At 38.5% G+C, this 26,783-nt stretch overlaps 1 protein-coding gene across 1 annotated transcript in view; it reads right to left on the bottom strand.

The window, feature by feature from the left end:
• Positions 1-26,783, bottom strand: part of LOC132110837 (GDNF family receptor alpha-4-like) — a 123,363-nt gene that overhangs the window by 4,951 nt on the left and 91,629 nt on the right. Inside the window, exons 3-7 of the mRNA XM_059517844.1 lie at positions 17,304-17,582; positions 16,938-17,018; positions 11,648-11,993; positions 10,567-10,676; positions 2,342-2,476 (exon numbers count right to left, since the gene is read on the bottom strand). Of these exons, the coding sequence (XP_059373827.1) occupies positions 2,342-2,476; positions 10,567-10,676; positions 11,648-11,993; positions 16,938-17,018; positions 17,304-17,582 (951 nt within the window). The remainder of the gene's footprint in view (positions 1-2,341; positions 2,477-10,566; positions 10,677-11,647; positions 11,994-16,937; positions 17,019-17,303; positions 17,583-26,783) is intronic.

Here is a 26,783-nt window from a genome sequence, read left to right on the forward strand (position 1 = left end):
GTGGAGAGTAAAAGTGGGGATTCCTCTCTGACCCACGCGGGACTTTAGAAGCAACTGACCCTTTGATAAGCGCCACCTCCCATCACTCACTCAGGATGCCCACCTTTGTCTCTGGATGCTCAGATTTGGACGGAATAGTTTTTGAGCATATTATCTGCCATTAATGTCATGTGATCAATTTCTCAGAAAAATTATTTTATGATAGCACTGACTGGCTGATTTATTCATAATCCCTTCACTAGTGACTATCCTGAGCTGTGGCCCAAGCAAAAAAAAAAAAAAGTGCATTTCACTATAAAAAAATTGTTAATGGAGATTTTTGTGTCCAGCTGTTGTAGTTAGCGAGGGCTAACAGAGCCTCTCTTAACCGAGATGTTTTTCTTAGATTTGCTGAAATTAGATGTAAAATTGTAAAAAAAAAAAAAAAAAAAAAATGTATCTGTCGTTGGACTTTAAGAAATGAAATATTCCTTGAGAAACTGTTAATTGACTGTTTCAGAATTTAAGTAGCCTATACGCAAACATGAGCACAAAACCCTTCCTAATGTTTTTGTCACTATGGTACTATGAAAGTTTTAGTTACTTTCACTTGAATCAATTCATAAATTAATAAACATTTTGTTATTAGCATTTTACACACTTACACACACATACACACACTTAGCAGTTACTGCTTACTCACCACCCAGAGACAGGAAATGAGCCATCACTTTTCCTGCACATTTCTTATAAAAAATACTCATCACTCATTCTAGACCGCATTGAGAAGACTCTTACGAAACATAAACTTCACGTGTTTACTACATTAGTGAATCACTCAATCACTTCCATCTAATTGCAGTTCTGCTAGCTGTTGGCCCACTGACTTCAGCTCTTTTTTTTAGCAGTCCAACTGAGTGAAGAAATTATTGTAATACTTGTCCATTATTTCATAGTTGTCCCAGGGGTACGCTGATGGTTTGGGGGCTGGCGTAGCCAGCAAAACTAGTTCAGTAACAGCTGAGGTGAGGACTAGCCTCAATGGACTCACTTTCAAAAAGCTCTTTCAGCTGTTTCCCTCCATCCTGTGCTACTTCTGTCCTGTGTGCTACTCTCCGGCTGTCTCCGCTCCATTAGTTTTACTGCAGGGAGCCAAATTATGCTCAATTACCTAGACACCAGAGGCTGCGCTTAGGCTTGAATCAACACACATACACACCGACCCAGCACTCTGGACTGCCCCAAGACCCTCAGATAGAATAGAGAGGGATGGTGGAAACTGGACGCTGCAGTTTTGTAAATGCCGGAAATACCCTCGAGGAGCAAGATCACACTGAAGCGTTTCTGGATCATAGCTAAAGCTAATCTCCAGGATCTCAGTGGTCAAATGTAGCACCACCCCACCTGTGAAACGGATGTGTTTACATGGTTTGTTTGTTATTAGTGGCTCAGAGATGCAGCGGACCATGAGCAGAGCACACCGCTGAAGATATCCTGTGCTCCTGATGACTGTTAATGCCTCATTACCGACAGCCATTGAAACTTATAACGAGTTTTCTGTCAGTGCTGCTGAATGCACAATAATAGTGCTGACTGTGAAGAACAGGGATGCAAATACGTCTCTCTGCTGACTCTTGTGTTGCATCACCTGGGTCTATTTTCTATCAATTGGAGTATATGAGTGTGGAACAGTCCCTGCATCCATATATGCACCCTTCTACACACATGTAAAAGGTGAATTGGCTGTATTGATGATACAGCAGATGGACGGAACCCCTAGTTTTGCAAAGCTTTTGAACATTTAGATTTTCAATTCCTTTGCACATTAAATAAGCTTTGAAACATCTGTTCTGTAGTCTAACAGATGACACTCTCTGGTTCCATAAGAACCTTTAACATCTACGGAACCTTTCAATTATACAAAATGTTCTTTTTCTTTCTTTCTTTTTTTTTTAACTACTAGGAAAAATGTTCCTCAGATTATTAACATATTCTGCACTAAGAAAAAAAAGTATTTTAAAACCTTTCACTGAACGGTTCTTTGGGGAACCCAGAACGGTTTTCTATGTCAGACTTGGGACTGTCTTCATATTGTAAGTGTAGGTTTTGGGACAGGCCCAGTATTGTTTTTACAGTTGTTGTTAGTGTATCATGGGTCAAAGGACAATGCTAAACTAGTAGATGTGTGGAAATGCTACTACACAAGCTACTTTTGCCAGGAAGTGATGAAACAGGCTATATGTCACTGCACGTGATTTCTGTGCCTCCCTCTCATTTCCCCCCTCCAAGGACAAAAGGGACTCTCCAGCAATGATTGTAATGTTTATTTGTGATATAGGACAGAGGAGAGATTTTTACTCACTCAAGCAATTGTTGTCATGGAAATGGCCAAGGAAGTGGTTGCACTGATCTCGGAAATTCCCACTAGCCACACAAGAGCACCATGGTCCCACACTGGATGTAGAGTTATCTAGGTAGTTTGGAGTGATAATGCCACCTGCAGGGAGAGACAATGAGAGAAAGAGAGAGTGAGACCGAAATAACACAGAACAGAACAGAACATCAGTTGCAAAACAGAAATCCAAGTGCAGTTTAAGTCTACCTGTGTTCCATAAATGCAGCATCCATCTATCACCTGAGATATAATTTTCTCGCTACTGGTGACCAACATTCTTCCACCTTCCTCCAGCACAAAGACACTTTCACCTTTCTGAAGTTAAAATGTTTGTTGTATTTTAACGCAATCACATTGTGTTATTCTATAAGCCCTTGGCTAAAACGGATATGAAAAGCTCTGTCAATCTTTATCTTGTGTGTGGGTTACATAAGTGCGCTGGAACATTGATTGCAGTCGATATAGGTCCGTACCTCTTAGAGCTCTGTCTTTGTTCAGCAGGGGAGGAAAATGACAGTGCTTTTTCACTGTGTGAGTGAGTGAGTGAGTGTTGAAGGCATAGGCTGAAAGCGGGAAAAGTGGAGGTGCTGCACTCCAGAACTCTATGGTCTGATAGGGACCTGTTTAAACACATTGATTTCTTTTGTCCCAGAACACAAACGCACAAAATCTTCACAACCGCTACTGGAAAATACTGCCGTAATGATTAACAGTCAGGGCAGAGTGCTTGGTCTCTCTTTGTCTTTGCCACCTCTGTCTTGCCGTCTTTGACTTATACATTTGTTAATGTCATAAACCCTTTTGTAGATCTCATTAACAGCAGATCTTATTCACTATTCTGTTAAACATTTGTCATTATTGACAGTCTACCTCACGTCCTGAGACTGTAAAGCTGGCAATTCTCCTAAGAAAAATCCTACTTCTACTTTTGTAGAGTTTGCTTGAGAGAAAAGTAATTTGCTTGATAAATGGTGTCATGCAAGTAAAGTTGATGACTTCGCTTCACTGAGAGAGCTATTCTTGCTTGAAGATTTTAAGGGTTGTCTATCAGAACGCGTTGTGCTTTATTTGAACGAACAAAAGGTATCAACGTTGTCACAAGCTGCTGTCTTGGCAGACGAATTTGTCCTTGCGCACAAGACCGTATTTTCTCCACGTATAGACAAGAGTGCAGTAGTTAAAAGTTCTCCTAGTTTTGGTCAGTCTTCCCGAACGAAATTCGTTCCTTCATCATCGAAAGAAGTTCGAGAGTGCTTCTATTGCCATAAGCAAGGTCATTTACTTGCCGACTTTAACGTTTTGAAACGGAAAAAAAAGCTCAGACGAAAAGTGTTGGCTTGGCAAACGCTGTAGGTCTATTTCATATTGGACGAGTAGAGGAGGAGAATATCCTTGATGTGAGTTATAAACCTTTTGTGACAACTGGGTTTATTTCGTTATCTGATGATGGAAAGGAACAAAAAGAAATCCATATATTGAGAGATACTGCCGCAAGTCACTCTTTTGTCTTGGCAGGTGTATTGCCTTTGTCGGCTGAATCATATAGTGGTTCGAGTGTTTTTGTGCGAGGTATCGAAATGGGTGTGGTTAAGGTACCACTGCGTTGGGTGTATCTAAAGACTGCGCTTGTTACAGGGTTTGTTCAGGTTGGAGTATGTCCTTCACTTCCGGTGAAAGGAATAACTTTCATTTTAGGGAATGACTTGGCAGGGGGTAAGGTCACGCCTATGCTAGAAGTAGCAGATATAACTGATATGCACTTCCCTTCTGACGAGTTATCTCGAGATTATCCGGAGGTGTTTTCGGCGTGCGTAACTACATGCGCGCAGTCAAAGAAAAAGATCACTGATGTTGATTTGGAAGATACTTTCATGGTTCAAAATCTGTCTGGTGAAGAAATTATGAAAGCTACATCTGAGAAAAAGTCCAGTTTGAAAATTCTAGACAGTGTACTCGATGATCACAACGTTTTAAAGTTGCCTGTAACTCGCGAGAGAATTATTTTGGCACAAAAGAAGGATCAGTCCTTAAATAAATGTTTCTCTAATGTTGTTTGATCTGAGATTGTTGAGAAGGGAAACGGACTCAATAACACCAACTATTTTATAGATGCAGGACTGTTGATGCGTAAATCGAGCTCTGTGGCTGATCCTGATTCAGATTGGAAAGCTGTCTATCAAATTGTCATCCCTAGTGAGTATCGTCAATATATTTTATCTTTGGCGCATGAACATGTATTATCTGGTCATCTGGGAGTGACAAAGACCTACCATCGCATTCTTAGACATTTTTTTTGGCCAGGATTAAAGAGAGATGTGGCTAGATTTTGTAGATCGTGTCATATTTGTCAGGTAACGGGAAAACCTAATCAGCTGATTAAACCCGCTTCTCTGTTACCTATTCCTGTTGTGGGTGAAGCGTTTGAACAGGTGCTTGTCGATTGTCTCGGACCGTTACCTAAGACGAAGTCCTCTAATCAGTTTTTGTCAAAGTCAAAGTCAAAGTCACCTTTATTTATATAGCGCTTTAAACAAAATACATTGTGTCAAAGCAACTGAACAACATTCATTAGGAAAACAGTGTCAATAATGAAAAAATGATAGTTAAAGGCAGTTCATTATTGAATTCAGTTATGTCATCTCTGTTCAATTAAATAGTGTCTGTGCATTTATTTGCAATCAAGTCAACGATATCCCTGTAGATGAAGTGTCCCCAACTAAGCAAGCCAGAGGCGACAGCGGCAAGGAACCGAAACTCCATCGGTGACAGAATGGAGAAAAAAACCTTGGGAGAAACCAGGCTCAGTTGGGGGGCCAGTTCTCCTCTGACCAGACGAAACCAGTAGTTCAATTCCAGGCTGCAGCAAAGTCAGATTGTGCAGAAGAATCATCTGTTTCCTGTGGTCTTGTCCTGGTGCTCCTTTGAGACAAGGTCTTTACAGGGGATCTGTATCTGGGGCTCTAGTTGTCCTGGTCTCCGCTGTCTTTCAGGGATGTAGAGGTCCTTTCTAGGGGCTGATCCAGCATCTGGTTTGGATACATACTGGATCCGGGTGACTGCAGTGACCCTCTGATCTGGACACAGACTGGATCTGGTGGCCACGGTGACCTCGGAACAAAAGAGAAACAGACAAATATTAGCGTAGATGCCATTCTTCTAATGATGTAGCAAGTACATAGGGTGTTATGGGAAGTGTTTCCGGTTCCGGTTTACCTAATTAATGCAGCCTAAAAATCCTTTAACGGATTTGGATAATAAAAGCATTTTAGTATGTTATGTGTATGCCAGGTTAAAGAGATGGGTCTTTAATCTAGATTTAAACTGCAAGAGTGTGTTTGCCTCCCGAACAATGTTAGGTAGGTTATTCCAGAGTTTAGGCGCCAAATAGGAAAAGGATCTGCCGCCCGCAGTTGATTTTGATATTCTAGGTATTATCAAATTGCCTGAGTTTTGAGAACGTAGCGGACGTAGAGGATTATAATGTAAAAGGAGCTCATTCAAATACTGAGGTGCTAAACCATTCAGGGCTTTATAGGTAATAAGCAATATTTTAAAATCTATACGATGCTTGATAGGGAGCCAGTGCAGTGTTGACAGGACCGGGCTAATATGGTCATACTTCCTTGTTCTAGTAAGAACTCTTGCTGCTGCATTTTGGACTAGCTGTAGTTTGTTTACTAAGCGTGCAGAACAACCACCCAATAAAGCATTACAATAATCTAACCTTGAGGTCATAAAAGCATGGATTAACATTTCTGCATTTGACATTGAGAGCATAGGCCGTAATTTAGATATATTTTTGAGATGGAAAAATACAGTTTTACAAATGCTAGAAACGTGGCTTTCTAAGGAAAGATTGCGATCAAATAGCACACCTAGGTTCCTAACCTAACTTTTTGTGCACTATTATGTGTAGGGCTACTCGATTTCCCGAGGCTATCCCGTTGAAAAAAATCACGGCTCCTATGATCATAAAACTGACCAAACTTTGCAAGTTTTAAAATCTTTATCTATTGAGCACAGAGTCTCAAGTCCATATCATCCTGAAAGCCAGGGAGCTATTGAACGATTTTATCAGACATTAAAATCAATGCTCAGGAAATACTGTCTAGAAACGGGAAATGATTGGGATGAGGGTGTTCCTCTGGTGTTATTTGCCTTGCGAGAAGCCATGCAGGAGTCTCTGGGTTTTAGTCCGGCTGAAATGGTGTTTGGACACACTGTAAGAGGACCACTCAAAGTTCTCAAAGAGAAAATGTTGGAGGTTGATTCTGGGTCAGAGGTTCATGTTTTGGACTATGTTAGTCGTTTTCGGGAACGACTACATTATGCTTGCAGTTTTGCACAAAAATCTTTGGTGAATGCTCAGTCTGGAATGAAGAAAAGGTATGATGTAAAAGCTGTTTCTCGTTCTTTTAAACCTGGTGATGAGGTATTAGTATTGCTAACTATCCAGGGTTCTGCATTATAAGCACGTTTTTCAGGACCTTATGTTGTGTTAAAGAAAATCAGCGAGACTGATTATGTCATTCGAACTCCTGACAGAAAGCGGCAGTCGCGCGTCTGTCATATTAATATCCTTAAGTCTTATTACACCAGAGATGGTTCACGGAGCGGATCTACTGAGGGGACCATAGGGCCCATGGAATCTTCTGTGGCTCTGATTTGTGGACTACCATTAAACCTGGAGGATGAGGTTAGTGCAGATGATGACATAATCCTGCGAAATACTTCTCAGCAGTGTACTAAGTTGGAAAACTCTGAGATTCTGAAGAATTTGCCGATGCATCTTACTCATTTATCTGATGTTCATGTGCAGGACATTGTGAGTGTTGTCACTGATTTCCCATCCTTATTTGGAGATGTGCCATCGCAAACTACGGTGTTGCAGCACGATATTAATGTTGATGGCGCATCCCCTATTAAGCAACATGCATATCGGATGAATGCTGTTAAGAGAACGATAATGAGACAAGAGACTGATTATCTGATGGAGAATGGGTTAGCAGAACATAGTAGTAGCCCCTGGAGTTCTCCTTGCCTGTTAGTGCATAAGTCTGATGGTTCGTTTCATTTTTGCATGGACTATCGCCGTGTAAATGCAGTTACAGTGCCTGACAGTTACCCACTTCCTAGAATGGAAGATTGCATTGACAATTTGGGGTCAGCCAAGTTTGTCAGCAAATTGGATTTATTAAAGGGGTATTGGCAGGTTCCATTAACTCCCCGCGCATCTACTATCTCTGCTTTCGTAACTCCGGATTGTTTAATGCGATATCTCGTGATGGCTTTCGGGTTACGAAATGCACCTGCCACCTTTCAAAGATTAATCCAAACTGTATTGGCTGGGGTTCCCCATTGTAATGCTTATTTGGATGATCTTGTACTATATTTAACTGAGTGGACAGAACGTCTGAAACTCCTTCGTACAGTGTTTGAGCGTTTAGAGAAAGCTATGTTGACACTCAACCTAGCTAAGTGTATCTTTGGGAAGGCGAGTGTGACTTTCCTGGGTAAAGAAGTGGGAGGAGGACAGGTAAAACCTGTAGAGGCTAAGGTTACTGCCATTACCGAATTTCCCGTGCCTACCTCATGGAAGGAATTACGACGTTTTTTGGGTATGGCAGGTTACCACCGTAGTTTTTGTGTGAACTTTTCTACGGTGGTTAATCCCTTAACAAATCTGCTCAGCCCTGCTAATTCCTTCATCTGGTCTGACGATTGTCAAAATGCATTTGAAGCGGTGAAAGCTTTGCTGTACAACACTCCTGTTTTGGCTGCCCCAGATTTTGAACATTCTTTTAAACTAGAAGTGGATGCAAGCGCTGTGGGAGCTGGAGCAGTGCTTTTGCAGGAGGATGATGTGGGAGTAGATCACCCCGTTTGTTATTTTTCCAAAAAGTTTAACAAACATCAACGCAATTATTCCGTCATTGAAAAAGAAACGTTGGCTTTGTTGCTGGCCCTTCAATTCTTTGAAGTGTACTTGGGTTCTTCGAGTGTCCCTATTGTTGTGTATACAGACCACAACCCTTTGGTGTTCCTTGCAAGAATGTATAACAAGAATCAATGCCTTATGCATTGGTCATTGTTGGTTTAGGGATACAACCTTGAAATCAAGCATAAGAAAGGGTCAGAGAATGCGTTGGCTGATGCTTTATCTAGAGTGTAGTTCTATAGATCTTATTGAAATAAACATATGTTTATTCTTATGGGAAGGAGTGTTACGTCCTATGTTATTTGTTTGGAGTTTTTTTCCCCCCCTTCCTTTTCTGTCTGTATTTTCACCTCTAGCAGGACAATGCGGCTACCTGATTGGTTTATTCACCTGTCCATCATCGTAATGCCTGGTGACGATTCAACGTGGCTCCACCAGTGAGGGCACGCCATGTGCCTTTAAAGAGCGCACCTGCGTGGGAAGCAAGAGTTTTTTTTTGGCTCGCTAGAGCACTTGATCCATTTGTGCATGTTTGCCTAACCTGTACCGTTATAGTGTTTTGAGAAATGTGTTCTTTGAGAACTTGGTATTTGAGGCTCATTTGGGTTGTCTTTTCTCTGTGAGTATTTCACCGTTTATTTTGTTCTGGCGGTTTGATCTGGTATTAAACGGGGAAGAGAACAGAACAGCTGAGATATCACGTGATATACATGTGCTACACTGAGTTATCAATTGTGTCTAGAACACTAGTTTAGTGACCTGTGCCACTGTTTGTATTTTTCGTTTTGTTAGTAAGAGTAGTTTATTTAGGGCGTCTTTGACGCTGAAGATCTTTTGTTTTTTGTCTCTGTTGTTAATTTAGTCAGATTATATATTGTTTTTTTTTTCCTAGTAAGATTGGTTTTGGTTTTACTTATTTCTTTAATTTGGCACGGTCTAGTTCTTTTCTCTTTACCCTTGTTTCTTTTGTGAACCTTTTTCTTTGGTTTGCATAAATTGTTTATATAATCAATTACTTTAAGGTGTCCTTGTCATATTGATTCTCATTGTAATAAACTACCATCTTTCTTACACTAGATTTGTTTGTGTGTGAAGTGTTTTCCAGTACGTGTTCAATGTTTTAGTGTTGCACGCCTTATTTCCTCTAGACTAAAAGGGTTCGTAACACTGGTACTAACAACATGTGAGTCTTTAACTGATGACATAAAATTTGCTTGACTGGACGTCCCTGGTCTCATTTATTAAAGTGAAATGTGTCTCATAGCTGCTTGTCTCCAAATAAATTGCCTTCGGAAAGCAGCCCATATTGTTTTTCCTGCATCTTTTGCAATTCCTTCACAGACAAATGCTGTGAAGCACTGAAACAAAAGTTTTAGTAGAAGCTGGAATCTTCTCACCCAGAATCGTTGCTTGTTTATAGTGGTAATCAGCTGCCACTAGTAGTTATGGTGATACTTAAGTTAATCATTAATCAGACTCAAAAGTACTCTGGTTCGTACCGAGCCACAGAACCAAATAACAGAGTTTAGAGGAGGAGAAAAATTTATATGGACTTTATATACAGCTACATATATCACAAAGCAACATGATTGTGATGTCACAGCAGATGGTGTTTAATTTATCCCCACCTCTCACAACTCTAATGTATGATATATATTTGAGATTTTTTTTGTAAAATACTTGCTCCCTATAGGCTGTTTCAGTTTAACCCATTGCAAGGGTTCTGCCAGTAGTGGGCACTTGAGAAATATAAACAATGACATCCACATGAGTCAGCGAGATGGAGGGAAGTTAGCAAGCCAAGGACATAAAAAAGTGAACTGAAATGCTATGTTTTTAAGAAAGGTGTGTTGGGGCAGGTTAGAGCTAAACTCTGCAGGACAATGGCCTTCCAACAGCAGAAGTGGACACCCCTGACTTAAAAGCTTAGTTCATTTGGATCCCACTGACTGTCATCGTATAGACAAAAACAACTGAAGCATTCTTCAAAATATCTTCTGTTGTGTTCTGCAGGAGTCATACATGCTTGTTGTAAGGATTGTAATTGTAGTATATGTATCACAATGCATTGTTGATAAGGTCCAATAAACCCCCAAAAGCTTGTGTCTCGGTGGTCACCTCTTCTAAGAATTCTACCTGTCGGTGGATAAGATTGTAATGCCAAGCCTGATAAGAATATAATGCCCATAATTCTAATCTACCTGACTGGTGTATGTGATAAGCCAGGGTGGACTAAGTTGCCCAGAGTTCTCACCTATCAGGCCGGTGTACGCAACAAGGCAGGCTCCGTAATTTTCTTGCTGGCAGCCGCTGGCAGTAAGCTCGGAGGGTTGGCAGTCGTGCTGGAACTGAGCCCAGCGAGACCTGAGGGAACCAAAACAGCACATCCATCATCCATTCAGTCAGCAAACCCTCAGAAACATGCATTCGCACAAACACTTTCCTCTATGCCACCTTGCATTATATGTGTAGAAGGGGCTACATACTCTGTTCTGTTTAGAAAGATTTACACCAACACACTCCACTCTATTCTCAGTCATTTTCTCTTTTTTTCAGTCCCCTCCCCACTACATATACTCTGCACAGTTCCGATCCATTCGTTTTGCTCTCATTTTAATCAGAGACATGACTGCAATTCAGAATTCTGGAGAACTGCCAGATACTCAGCAGACGGAAACTCAGCCGACAGCGACCATTTATATGCAGCACACATTCTGACAGTACTCTGGTGACCAATCAATCATTTAACCAGGTCAGTCTCAGAGGAATTACCCACATTCCCTGCTGATTTCTTATGCTAACTGGCCGTAAGTGATCTCCTCTTGTGTAATGTGTTTTGTCAGCAGACTGTTTGCTGGCCGTGTGTAAGCCTGTTGGTTGATCGATGGCAGAGACTGATGAAGTCCTTTGTGTTTGTGATGTGACAAGTGGGAGGCTCAAATATGACCAATCAAACTCTGATCTGATCCCTGTAGAGTGACTGCAGCTGTACAGACTCATAGTGGGACTCAATGTGTTCAATGGATCTGTGTCTCTCTGTTCGTAGTGAACAGATAAAGTAACAGGGAGAGTAAATACTTCCTATACTTTTATTATGCTTTTATGATGTAGTCTTCTATCTATATAAGCTTGATTTTTCACCAGCTTTGAAGCACCCTTATATCTATGGGATGTAATGGCAAGTTGACTGGTGAGTTATGACTGAAGTGAATCTTATGTGAGTTTACATTATTATAAACATATACATATATATATATATATATATATATATATATATATATATATAATTTTGTTTGTTTTTTAGAAAGGAACAGTCATTTTCACACAATACCCACTTGCACACATAGTCGGCCTCACAAACTCGAAGTTGTGCCAGGCAATTGGGTTTTTCCCTTTCTTCATACGAGCATGCAGGCACAATGGTCTGGCGCCGTCTTTCTGCGCATGCCGTGTCGGAGCACGGACAGAAGAGCAGCTCATGCGTGTAGTCGGGAGGCACACGGTCAAAGAACTTCCTCAATGCTTTGCTGCAGCGTGCTCTGTTGCAGGGCCCGGCTCGTGCTGATGGGGCAATGCACGCCGACACATACTCCGTGCGTAGTTTCTGACACGTCTCATCGACATTACAGGCCTTGGCAGCATCCAAACAACGGTTCAATGTTGTCATACCCACCTCAGACTCTGATAGGAAGGAGAGAGAGAAGGCTTGTGATTTCAGAGTGTAAAGAGATTAGCATGTTAGTTACACTTGCCTACTTTGGAGTACAAACAGAAAGGCAGTTGGAGTGGCTGCAGTCGCTGTCCAGTGCTGAAACTGAAGTCTGTATTCAAGATATCACAGAATTCCAAACCACAATCGCCAGATGTGGCATTATTTACCAACCAACATAACATTCTTTGTACACAAAGCCAAAATAATGCAATGCAACAACCCCATATCATAAGAAACTGTAATTATTTTGCGAGAGCTATCTCCTTTATCTCTTTCTCTCTTTTGTCTTATTTATTTCCTTCCTTTCTTTGTTTCCTTCTATCCTTTCCTGCTTTCTTACTTTATTTGCTTGAATCTTTCCTTTGGTTAATTTTCTTCGCTGCCTTCCTTCCTTTCTTCTTTTCCAACTTTCCAGTTTCTTCCTTCTATGTCTCCCCTTTCTTTACTGTCTATACTTCTGTCTCTCCTCCTGTGCTTCTTTCCGTTCTCTACTGCTTCTTTCTTTGCTTCCTTACTTGGCTTTCTTTGCCTCAGTCCTTTGCTCCCTTTCTTTTTATTTTACTTTCTTCCTTTGTTTTCATGTGTTTCTTTGCTTACTTCATTTTTATCTTACTTGCTTCCTATCTTTTTCCCCAAATTTATTTTCCCCTTCTTTTCCATTTACCAAACCAAGCCATCAATGGTGCATAAGCAAATTGTCCTTCCCTCCCTCCCTCCCCCTTTCTTTCTTTCTTGCCTTCTTTCTTTGCTTCATTACTTTGCTTCTTTTATTGGTTTCCTTTTTTCATCTTTCTTTGCTTCCTTCCTTGTTTTTCTTTTCTTCTTTCTTTTCCCCTTCTATTCCATTTTTCTTTTTAAACTTAAATGTCAGTAGGGCATAAGCAGATTGTATGAAGACGTACAAATGAGACTAATTGTCCAAATTACTAATTAGCCACTAATTTGTTTAAAATGCAAACAAAGTTACAAATCACCATGAGAGTGTATTAAATCATTTACAAAAGCCTTCCAATTTAATAACTTATGTCATCTTTTATATTGCCTAATCAATAAGCCAAGGGAAGATATAACTTGACTGTGATATACCCAGACTGTGAATTTTCACAGTGGCCTTGTCCAGCTGTCAGAGCGGCATGCGTTTTGGAGGTGTGCTCTTGCTCATTGTACTAATGAGGGTTGAGGTTCATAGAGAACGTCTCTTTCTCTCATGTCCTAATGAAGGTTTGAGTTTGTCTGCTCTAAGAGGATGTGAGTCTGGGGGACCTGTGTGCTGCTAATGAGTAGAGCTTGAGTGAGAATGAAAGTTGAATGAGTCTATCTCAGAGCAGGTCCCAGCTGAGACTGGCTGCTGCTTCATTTTTCATATCAGACTAACGTTGGCGGCAGAGACCCTGCCAGTATTTCACTGCCATAGAGCTCGCTTTCTCTCTCTCTCTCTCTCTCTCTCTCTCTGTCTGTCTCTCTCTCCCTCTCCCTTACCCCATGAGCCGTGGACTTTTTTAACCACTGCCCTCTTTACTGTCATCTGTTTCTTCTTCTTGACCTCTATATCAATGTTCGTATCAAAGTATAAATAATCATTCTTTGCTTAATTTCTTCAGTTTATTTCCTTCCTTCCTTCTGTTTCCTTTTTAATTTGTTCCTTCTTCATTTATTCTTTCTCTACTTTCTTTCCCCTTTCATTTCTTTATTTTTCCTTCCTTCCTTCGCTTCCTTCACTTGCTTGTTTCCTTCATTTCTTTTTTCTCCCTTTATTTCTTATTTCCCTTCTTTCTTTTTACCTTTTTAATTAAATCTTTCCATCCCTTATCCTTCCCTTCCTTCCTTACTTCTATGGCTTGTTTGCTTTTTCTTCCCTCTTTCCTTCCTTCCTTCATTCTTTTATTTCTTACTTTACTTTCTATAGTTTCCTTCCTTCATTTGCTTGCTTCTTTTTCTTCATTCCTTTTTTCCCCTTATTCATTTCCATTCATCTGTCCCTCTGACCATGCTTTGTTGTTTCATTCCTTCCTTCCTTTCCCGTTTTGGACCTGCAGTCGCAAAAGCACGATCATTTCATTTTTTAAGTCTACATCTAGGCACGGTGAGCAGACAGAGATCACAAGATCTCAATATTCTAGAAGGGGTGTATGGATGAAGCAGGTCTGTCAGGTACTGAGGGGCCAAATTGTTGAGGGCTTTATACACACATACTGTAGAAGAACATTAAAATCAACTCTATATTTGTTGGGTAACCAGTGCAATGCTGATAAAATAGGAGTTACTGGCTCATACTTGCAGGTGCCAGAAAGAAATCTAGCAGCTGCATTTTGGACTAGCTGTAGATGGGAGAGAGAAAGCAGAAAAAAACTATAGTAAATTAATTACAATAATCTAAGCGAGTTGTTACAAAAGCATGGATAAGAAGGGTTTTACCTCAGAAAGTTGACAGAGATGATAAAAAAATATATTTTACAACAGCACTGATCTGTTTGTCTAATTTTAAGGCCAGATTTGTAGCACACTGAGTTTCATATGGGTTTCATATGAGTTTCATATAGGGCCAGAGAGCCATAATCAACACCTAACACACAATTTTCCTTATGCCCAAATAAAATAATTTCAGTTTTATTTTCGTTTAAATTTAGAAAACTATTTAAAAGCTTTAATTCTTCTGGACAGGCCAAAAATGTTGTGCTTTAAAGGTAAATAAATATGAGTATCTTCAGCATATAGATAAAAGGATACTTTATATTTGTTAAAAATGGAGGCCAGAGGTAGCATATACAGGGTGAACCATACCGGCCCAAGGATTGATCCTTGTGGCACTCCACAATTAAGAGGTATACTAGTGGAGGATGGATGACCAATATTAACACTAAAACATCTGTTGGTCAGGTAGAAACAGGTAGGACTGTGCCACGTAGTCTTACAATGGAAGGCCCACAGATGTCTCAAAATGCTCCAAATTTAAGGATGAAAATATTAATGTTTAAACTTACAAGTATATTTAACTTGGTAAAATTGGTTAGGTTTACAAAGATGTCCATGTCCAGAAAGGTAAGAAAAACATCATTAAAGTAGTCCATGTGACATCAGAGGGTCGGTTAGAATTTTTTGAAGCATCGAAAATACATTTTGGTCCAAAAATAGCAAAAATGACGACTTTATTCAGCATTGTCTTCTCTTCCGTGTCTGTTGTGAGAGAGAGTTCAAAACAAAGCAGCTGGATATCCGGTTCACGAATGAATCATTCAGTTCACCAAATCGAACGGAATCGTTTTAAACGGTTCGCATCTCTAATACGCATTAATCCACAAATTAATTTAGAAGTAGAAGATTTAGAAGATTTAGAAGTAGACTTTTTTTCAGTGTTTCACATCTTACTTTCATTCTTCTGTTCCTTCTTCCATGCTTGTTTGTTTCTTTTCTTTATTCATTATCTTTAATCATTATTTTTCTTTGCTGTCTTTCTATTGCTCTTTCTTTCTTTCATATTCAAGGAATTCTGCTCAAAATCTGTTTCAGCGAGTTTACTTTCTCATACATCATTAATGGATTTTGCAAGCTTGTAATCAATACTCAGCCAATATTCTGGACCCTAGTGCTCATTATATTGCTGTAAATGGAGATTATAGATGTAAGTACATCAGAGTTTGTTAGGACCAATCAAACTATTATTACAGGCCTTAGACTTCACACATATACACTTACACTCTTGAATATCTTTCTAAAATGAAATATGTACTGTATCTTTCAATGAAAATATTTATTTTTCAAGGTTAATATACAGTAATTTATCCAGTAAAATACACTGAAAGCCTTATGCCATTTGAAGGAGATATGAATGAAGAAACACAGAGAAAAAAAAAGAACAAAAGTACCTGTTTGGATAAGTGGAGGTCCTTTTAATTTGAGTCTGTAATACTGAAAGAATAGTCTGTTACAAAGTCATTATAATGTTAAGAATTAATTTATCAATTATATAATGTATATTTTTAATATAATATAATACATATATATATATATAAATATATATAACACATTTTTCCCAGTTTCTTTGTCTTTTTACTATAATTATTTCTATGTGCATCTCTCCCCCTTTTCTGAACCCTCCTCTTTCTAACTTTGACACTTTTGTTGATCTTTGTTGTCTCTTCTGAGCCAGTTTGTTAAACGTTCACAGTGTTTGAGAGTAGAAAGTAGCCATCATTAAAAGTCATGCATGAATGACCGACATTACTTTCATTACTTTGAGGAAATCATTCTCTGTCCTATCCCCAAGAGTTTAAATGTTATTTTATGTGCGTCTGCTTGGACTCAAGTGTGTCTATGAGTGTGTGTGCGCACAAGAGAGATGATGAGTAAATGGATCATTATGTGCTGCCCTCGGGTCCATAAAATTCAGCTCATGCCTTAAGCACCCCATAAACTAAGGCTGACAAACTGACAGTTTTAGTCTTGTGGCTCCTCCAAAAATAAGTTTCTAAACTAGGTACAGCTCTATTTTGAGTGAACGTAATGAGATGGGAGAGAAATGAGAAAGTGATGAGCGAAAACCCTTGATTAGAAAATGAAATTCTGAGATAAATCGTCTGACTGTTTAAACTTTGTTAGGTCCATCTGAGAGTCTTTGGCCCACATCGAATTGTTTGTTCTGCTCATGACAGGTCCCTGATGCATGCCTTTTTTTGTAGGAAATGCAGCTTATCATCAACGGTGCAGATGAATGCCAACTATGTTATATCCAAGTACTGTACATTAAACAAAGCATCATGTTTTGCCAGTGTAAGCTATTTAACACTGCCCTATTAATAACTCTTCACTGCTAATGCTTGGCATAGAAGTGACAAAACACATTGTGATCAGTTCCAAATATCAATTCCAACACCATAGTACATAATCGGCATAGTGTGTCCGTGCAAATCACTGACCTGCAGCAATGGAGGCCAGGCGAACATAATCAAAGCCTCGCTCGACAGGCTCATAGGGGTAATTCTCCACCAGGCTCAGCCCTGTAAATGCACACACAAACAGGGTTTTTGTGGCTATGGAAACAGAGTATATTTGTGTGTGTGTCAGTGAATTAATGAGATTGTCACAGGTAAAAGTTCAGTTTGAAGTAATGCTTCTATAATACTAAACTGGCTAGGATATTAAAACGCAGCGTCTAATTAGCATCTATTGAAGTGGTTTCCAGGGACTGCGTGGGTGCAGGTATTAGAACTTGTAATTGCACCATTGCGTGAGCGAGTGCTTTGTATGTGACAAAGGAAAATTATGAATATGGATTTGCTCACCGTGCAGCACGGACTGCTTGAGACTCCAGTAGATGCTAAGACAGTTTTTCTCTCTCTTCATACCCCGTTTGCACTGGCATCGGTGTAGGGGACTGGACAGCAGGGCCGTCACTGCGTTCTCACAGTGGTTGCGTGCACCCGGTCCCAGCTTCACACTTCCACCGCCTGCAACACACTGCCGCAGCGTTCTCAAGCGTGGGCTGCATGCCTCGTCGCTGGAGCATGAATCCCCCGCAGTCAGACAGTCCCACCGGCCCCCGGACACCAGCCGTGACACCCCTGCACAGATCATTTACAGTACATACAGATGTGTCATTAACACTGTACAACATTAGTTAATGATAGTTGCATGTAAAGGGATGGTTCACCTGAAAATGTCTTAACTTCTTTACCCTCAAATTATTCCAACCCTGTCTGAGTTTCTTCTGCTGAACACAAAAGATATTTTAAAGAATATTGGTAACCAAATAGTAGATGGTAATTGTTGACTTGAACAGTATGGAAGTCAAGAACTAATGACTACGATCAACTGGTGGGTTACCAACATTCTTCAAAATATCCTCTTTTGTGTTCAAGGGTGAGTAAATGACAACAGAATTTTCATTTTTGTGTGAACTATCCTTTTACCTGACATTATTACACTGCTTTCTTAAATGTCTGATTCTGATTGGTCTGTCGCAACATTCTGAGGTCTGTTATTCCCTGATAATGACTGTCTTAACAAGTAATGCTCCCTCTTGTTTCATGCAAACACAACTGGTTCCATCTTTTGTCTCACTTATGGACTGCAATGAAAAACAATATTAATAGAACTGTCTTCATCTTGTTGCCAGGATGACAGGGGTTTATTCTGTGATAACAGCTGGCTGTTTGTACATTATCCCTTACTTAACTAACAATTACATTTGTCACAGTATTTAATAATTTATCAACTATTCATTGTTAGTTCGTGTTAGCTCAAGTCCATTGAATATTGATGCTTTTTATTTTAATAACGTATTTGTAAATTAGTAAATTAACATTAAGATTATTAAATGCTTTATAAGTATTTTTTTATTGTTAGTTCAGGTAACCTAATGTAAACAAATGTAAGTGTTACTGATCCGTCATTTATAATAAACTACATTTATAACACACAGCATTTTTTCCCGTAAACAAAAAGTAATATTAGGACTTCTATATGTGGGCGACTAAAGTAATAATTTAAATGGCTTAACCTACTGTATGTCAACCCCATCCACTTTCCCTGCCTTTTTACGCCACTTGTTTTCAGAGCAAGCAGCAATATGTGGAGGAATGAATGACAAACAAAATGAGCACCAGAGTTGTTCATCAATAGACAGTGCATGAACTACTGCATAGAGCTTGTATAGTGTTTGATATATGCAGCAAATATATGCAGATCTTAAATATCATGATCTCAACACAGTTTAAAGGAGCTGAAATAATGGAATAATGGTTTTATCCTCAAACAGCCGACCCACAATCTGCCCATCATCTGTTCCCTGACCGTCTCATGATGCACACAAAACTAGCAAGCATATGACAAGTTTGGGTTTTTCCACACCGGTCTATGATTGAACCTGCACCAGGATGCACCAGCTGATACAGTTCTCAGCTATTTTTGAGTCTATTCTGTGTACACTTGTACAACTATCTGTTTTGATTCAGCAACCAAATTGGACAGAAGGAAACTGCAATGGACTGCAAGCATCGCCGAGAAGATTATTGGTGCTCCACTGCCAACCCTCCAAGACCTGTACATCTCTAGAGTGTAGAAACGGCCAGCAGAAATCACTTCAGACCACACACACACACACATGCACACCACTTCCTCTTTGAACTGTTTCTACAGAGAACTTGGCATTAGAACATCCAAGCACCAAGAACAAGTTTTTTTCCCTCGAGCCATTTACCACATGAACAATTAATTACCCCATGTGGGTCTCCATACAGTGCAATATAAGGACAATATGTCGATTCAATGAAATATTAATTCAGCTGCATGTACTGTACATTCTATACCTGTACATCCTTGTGAAAAGATGTACAGTTTAACATACTTTAAAACGAATAACTATTATTGAAATAATATACTTTAAATGAATATACTTGAGGGCCGACTGAATGTAATGTTTTCAGGCACATAATTGCAATTAAATGAGCATTTATTATACTTTAAATCAAGGGAAGTCAGTCCTGCTCCTGGAGAGCTATGTCCTGCAGGGTTCAGCTTCCACACCAATCAAACACACTTGAACCCGCTGATAAAGATGTTCAGGGTCACATGAAAATTACAGACAGGTACATTGAAAGAAATTTGGAACTGAAGTCTGCAGGAAGCAGAAGGTAGCTTTCCAGGAGCAGGGTTTCTCTTTCCTTGATTTAAATTGATTTGAATTCTATTAGATTATCTTTAGACCCACTTAAGTATTACATCTCAATATGTAAATTCATAATTACTTATACTGTCTTTGAAATACAGTTAAAGTGTATACAGAATGAACTGACATTTGTGGTAAACTGAAATAAACTTCAATGCCTTTTCTATTAAAACTTGTTTCATGTATTAAATATATTTGTAAATGTACATCTGTAATGAAGTAGCAATTTAGTCTTTTTTTCTTAAAAAAAAAATTAAAATAAAAACACTACAGGCGTTCATTTCAAACCGTGGACTCAAAGAAAAAAAAAACCTGCAGTAGCGGTATAAAATTAGGCCAATTCAGCAGGAAAACCGTGGACTTGGCAACCCTGTATGCAAGTTTGGTAGTGGGTATGAAACTCTGAGAAAAGGGCGGACTGCTTTATGGCAGAAACAAATGTTAGATGTACTGTACAGCTATACACTGTAATCACTGCAGTGATATAGTTGCGATAGTAAATTGTAGGGGTCCCAAAGTATAAATATTCAAAACTACATACAGTTGCTTTAAAGTGCACTTATGTTTTAAGAAACATATTCATGAAAGTGCACCCATGGTTTATTTCATTAATATTATCTGCAAGTACAATTGTTGTTGTTGTTTTTCAAAAATGTTTTAAAGACTTGAAGTACACAACAAATGCACATTCAATAGAATTTTTACGTTAGTCTTTCCTTCTGTCATATTCTATTTTATTTATTCTGTTTACTTTATTTCTCTCATAGTTTTCCCATTTCTGTCCTACAAGAGACAAGATGATACAAGAAGAGAAGAGATTTGACGAGATGAGAGGAGAGAAGACAGGAGGAGATGAGACCTGATGAGATGCGACAAGACAAGAAAAGATGGTGGAAGAGAAGAGATGAGAGAAGAGATGAGACGATCTGTGCGGGAACCTTGCACATCATATAAGATAAATTCCAAAATGAAGCGGAGTGTGTCGACACAATAAATAATCTCAATGTGCCCAAAAAGAGATTTATCGAGTGTGCAAGATGAAACTGCTCAATGGATTATATGATAATCAGATTATTTCTTCATGAAATATTGCACAGGAACGGTTGAAGATCGACAAGCAGCCATTCTGAGAACCTTGCCGCAGTACAGATGCTACATCAAAGCAGCGGTGCCCAAAGCAATTATAGGAAATCATCTAGTTTGTCACTCACATTGGTTCCAATACTTTACACCTCCCATCAGTGTGCTAAAAGTAAACACCCACACAATTCAACGGAAGAATACCTACATGGACACACAGAGATAAAAGACAAATGCTGCCGTAGAGATGGGGTGAGAGGCATTAACATCTGGTAATTAAGTTGATTAACTACAACAATAAAGGGTGTGTGTGTGTGTGTGAGAGAGAGAGAGAGAGAGAGAGAGAGAGAGAGAGAGAGAGAGAGAGAGAGAGAGAGGAGTATCTCTGCTAGAGGTTGAGAGGACGACCAGCGCTCTTAGATCTTGCACCCTTGGGAAAGAAACTCACACAGCTCTCGCACTACTTCCTCACAATTAGACCTGCATAGAGACCTTGTCGGCACAGAGATGTGCTAATGGCGCATGTGAGCGGGTGTGTGTGAGAGAGAGAAAACGAGTGCTGATACAGATCTACAATCCTCAGAGACGCCATCACAGTGAACCTCTGTGTCACTCAGCATTTACCAGGCAGTGTACTCCCTTAATCCTAATACACTGATAGTGTGCTTACACACAGTGTCCCATCCTATTGTGTGTCATCCTTTATGTCCTCAATGTCCATAGGCAATTCTAGACCCCATTTAGGAGGGTTTCAATCACACTGGTTTTAATCTATCCCCCTTTAAAATCTGGCATTATGTGATTCCTCTTCTGCTTGCTCAAAGCAGTGGTTGCTGTAAGCTATTTTAGGGTATTGCGGTATCCCTCACCAAAAAAAAAAAAAACTTTAAAGTTCATTATCCTTTGCTCTAGTAAGTGGCAGTCCCTAGACCAAATGCTGATATATACCTGTTGGCATAGCAACTATTACCACTGTCTTACCTATATTTAGAAAGTCCTAAATTCATCCGTTTTATTTTTATTAATATTGCCCTTTTCTGTTTCAACAATAATGACTGTATTTAATAATGAAAAAAAATTGTACCTGTAACCTCTTAAGTTTCTATTTTTCTAGGCAAATGTTAAGCTGTACATTGCAAAACTATGTATAATAAGTATTTTGCAAAACTAAGTATTTTTGTCTTGTTTTCAGTCCATATATTCTTATATCAAGATACATTTACTTGAAAGGAAAATGACATAAGATATGGAGTTTTATTTTCTGATATTTTGAATTAATTTTTTTATTTTTTATTTTTATTTTTTGCTTTGTATGTTTTAAGCTTATATTTAATTAAAAATATCATTAAAAAAACTTTTATATGTCATTTTGCATTTCAGGTAAATGTATCCTGTTTTAAAAATGTTTATACATTTGTTCTGTCAAACAAGAGAAAAATACTGAGTAAAAATCTTTTTATAGTATAATTAATATTCATGAGCCAGGTTGACAATCTTTATATCCATTTCATATTGTTTACATCCATTTTCATGTTGTTCATATGCCCTTGTATAAATTAATGTACATTTTTATATAATTTTAGTAGGTTTACTTAAAAAATGTAATTGTTGATTTTGAACCTGTGACCAGTGACCTGTGATATATTATGTATCGGACTTATATATCAAAGGTCTCAAGGTATGAAAATTCTCAAGATATACTGTATACCTATGAACTGTCTTCTTCACTCTCTTCTTGATTTGCAAGGTTTTTTTTTATGCAAAACAATTTTCATTTGGCTGGTATTGATTGGATAAAGGAATCAAATGAAATGTAGAGGAGCTCATAATGATGAAGCTAGCGGAGCCGAGGAATGCTGATGACTCTCTGCTGTGCTCTGAGGAGCCTAAAGAAACTGCTGTCAGATGCGATCTCGCAGCAGGCCTCAGATGGATCAATCAAGAGTCCAGCCTTTAAATCCGAGTGACTCCCTATTGAATACACTTGCTTGTGTAAATCCAGGAACGTGCGCTGCGGGTCTCTCTCAGTCCAGTTTGATATGTCTCATTGTGACTGAGTTGCGTCAGTCGCCCAGCCTTGTCATCCTAGCACTGAACCACTAATTGGAGCCACAAACCACCCACCCTCCAAAACTGTAATGAATTTTTTTGAATGAAAAACCGAACCCCAGTGCTTCCACCCACAGAAGTTTTCAGTAACAGATTTTTGTTTTTAGAAATAATTAATTATTGTTTAATTGTGATTAATGTAGTCCTATCTGTGGACCAACAAGTGGAACAAGCAGGTTTACATGCTGACCTTACAAAACTTTAATGTTGTATTTAATCAGTTACTTTTAACAGGCACGCAATGGGGCGATTAACCCTATAAACAAAAGGACTCTAAATATCAACTTGTGTTTACTTGAATTTATCATGTAAAAATATTTAAATATCAAATATATGTCAGGTTTTTGAGGAACATTTATTTTTACATCTCACAGTCATCATTGTATTGCATTTCATTACAATGTTGTGCCCCTAAAATAAAAACTGCAAAGCTTTGATCATAAAACTAAGCTCTGAAATGTTTATCTTACTAAGACAGATTACTGGGAAATACAGAATGACAGATATTCATATGCATTTTATGTTAGTAGTCTGATATACTGTCATTGATTTACATTACAAGCTACTATAATTTCATCTTACGTTTCGGCCATATAAATATCAGCAACTGCACCAAATTGCATTTTTTAGCTCACTTTTTTTTTATAGGAGTGTTTTTTTGTCTAAAAGTTTAATAAACTGTTCCATTTGAGAAAAAATAGATTCTCTTCACTATGATTTCATATGTCAAGCTTGTAGCCTGTATTATGGTGTGTCTTATCTGAATTAAATAGCCAAGTGTATTCAGTTTTACAGGGATGAGAAGTGCAGATAATTGTCAAGTATGGTGTTTTAGTTAACAAAATCCAATAATCAACCAAATTACCTAAGCTAAAAGTTAGAAAAGATGCCAGTTAAGCAGGCTGACTGCACAAGGACTCAATTTTATTGAAATTCTGAAGAAAGGCACAGAAGGATCAATGTAATAACGAGAAGCAGGATGAGGCCAGCATTGCTGCACTGACACCAAAACCTGCCGGCGTCAACAGTGACTGCAGGTAACCATGCCAAGACCGGTAGAGTCCACCACGAGAGATCAGACTCCAACAGTGACTTTACTGTTGATTAAAAATTACAGTTACTTCTGTTGAGTCATCGGTAGGAGGTAAGAGGATAATGGCTATCGATGCAGGAGACTTACTGAACCAGCATTGCAGAAAATGCCAATATTGAGAGATTCTGATTTAAAAGAGCGGCAGCTCCATTTTCTAACAGGAGAGCTCTTTATCGAGCCTCAATCAGGGTCAGTAGTCTAGGTGGAGAGTCCCGCCTATTAACAAATGATTTACTTCGGAGTCGTTTGAAGAACAGACATATACTGTCAAGAGAGTGGTTTATGCACTTTCCCCATTATAAGGATGTGTTGTGTCTTCTGTACAACCCCCCCCCCCTCCCCCTCGGAATCCTCAAGGTTGAAAGGCAGTGGACTGCATGCTTTTATGCCCAGAGGCTAAGAATCTTTTAATCCATCTATGACTGGTGATCAGAGCTCTGGGATGACCTGACAGTTGATTGGTAGGAATATTGACAGATATACTGACAGTGCTGTTCTAATGGGAGAGCAGGTCAGTCTTCACCAAACATGTGTCTGTGATACCTGCATATGATGCAAACTAACATATCGGAATATTACAACACGAAACCCTTCACATGCATGTAGGAAAAATAAAGAATTTCAAAAAGAATAGAAAAAAATCCTTTAAAAAATATAGTTTTAAACATGTGCCACTTAATTATACATGTGATATTTGTATTTATTCATTTTGCATGTCCAAATCCAATAATTTTACAAACTGCTTGTCCTTCGTAAGGTTGTGGGTATGCTGGACCCTATAACTTTTTGGCCATAAGGGAATCAGCCTGGATGGATGGCCAGTCCATCATAGGGCTGACCAGTTTGAACAGAACAGCCTTCCTGCTTTTTTTCCTAAGATATTATAATTAGTAAAGGATTTAGTTCTGTAGTGGCATTTCAATTGTATTAAGAAATAATGATAAAATATCAAACCACAATCCAAGGGTTTCTATTCAAGAATGTTATTTTTAAGTAAAAAAAAAAAAAAAAACACATCGTCTGATTTACTCAATCATATTGTGGTCTACACAACAAAATTGTGTTTCTATTCTAAACTTTATTACTTTCGAATAACATTCAGATTAAGTTATGGAGGGTGAATGTGAACCAATCAAGTACTCAGCATAAATGGCTGCAGCATAAATGGCTGCCCACTGCTCCGGGTGTGTGCTCACAGTGTGTGTGTGTGTGTTCACTGCTCTGTGTGTGTGCACTTCGGATGGGTTAAATGCAGAGCACAAATTCTGAGTATGGGTCACCATACTTGGCTGAATGTCACTTCACTTTCACTTTCACTTCACTTACTCGAAAATGATTGTTGAAATTGATGTTGACATTACTGAAAATGTAGTTCCTAGCATGATTCCTCAAGAGACTTAATGAAGAGAGTAAAAAGTTGAAATTATGTATTATTTTAAGTGATTTTGAACAAGATGATGGACGTGAAAGTGTTGAATGTTTCATTATGTTGGGATTTAGAACCATTTCAGTTACATTGGGTTACCATTGTGCAGGCTAAGAAACATAATCACGTTTATGCTGCTTTACTAAAAGGGCATAATATTAAGCATTTTGCATGCTAATCCATGCTATTGCTTGATCATTCGTAGTGCAGTCTTATAATTTAGTGATGTGACACCAAAAATATATGAAATTGTATAAATTCATCTTGTTAGAGAGCCCTAAAAAAACAACTTTTAGACTACTTAACTGGGTCATTTAAAAATAACTTCATTCCAGTTATGTTGATCGATTTAGACCCAGTTTACATGATTAAATAATGTAAATATAACACTATTTATTGAGCTTTTTTCCTTTTTATTATAATATCAGTGCAGCTGTATCACAGAGACATATTTGACTTTACACCGCCCAAAAGAAAATCTAAATGAATTTTAATTTAAAACATGTACACCACTGAATTATAAAGGCACTGCATGCCTGAAGAGTATTTTTTATGTATTTAATAAATTATTTGATCTGTAAAAGGAATATCTTTGGTGCATCTGCATCATGTCATACAAAAATATGTTAAACCCATTGATATTTTCCCCTTATTTAAGCATACACCTCACTATATTTAGTTTGACTTATCCTAAAAACAAGAAAACTAATTTCATGTCTTTAAAAAAAAAAAAAAAAAAAAAAAAAAATATATATATATATATATATATATATATATATATATATATATATATATATATATATATATATATATATATAATATATGTATCTCTGAAAACAAACATATGCAATTTTGCTTACATATTTCTCCTGGAGAACAAGATCGAAATACTAAGAAATTATTTTTACGGTGTAATCCCATCAGGCTCCATACAAAGTTAGTGTGTACGTGTCTAGCTGAGAACCCATACAGGGATGGAGAGTCCAATCTCCTCTGGCCACCCAGGGACTGAGCTGTTATATAGGTTGAAGATGTAGGTCAGGTGTCCTCCTAATGCATGCATGTCTGCAGATACTACACCTGCCAGCCCAATTTCCTTTATGTAAAAGAATTGCAGTTTATTTGTCTTTACCATTGTTTTTCTGTCACATCCTTGCCATGACTGTGCGAGTAGGTGTCTACATGCGTGTGGGCATGCTTTCACGTCTGTGTCTGTGCATGTGTGTGTATGTACGAGCATGTAAGTACAGATCTCAGAAGACGATATCAGTTTTAGGAAGAATTACACTGCCTGTCAGAAACCCAGACACATTCACTCACAAGCTCTATTTACACAGAAAGACGAAGTACAGATGCATCTGTCATAAAGCTATGTTCCCATCATCCCC

This window comes from Carassius carassius, chromosome 30, assembly GCF_963082965.1.
Source record: "Carassius carassius chromosome 30, fCarCar2.1, whole genome shotgun sequence".
Lineage (NCBI taxonomy): Eukaryota > Metazoa > Chordata > Actinopteri > Cypriniformes > Cyprinidae > Carassius > Carassius carassius.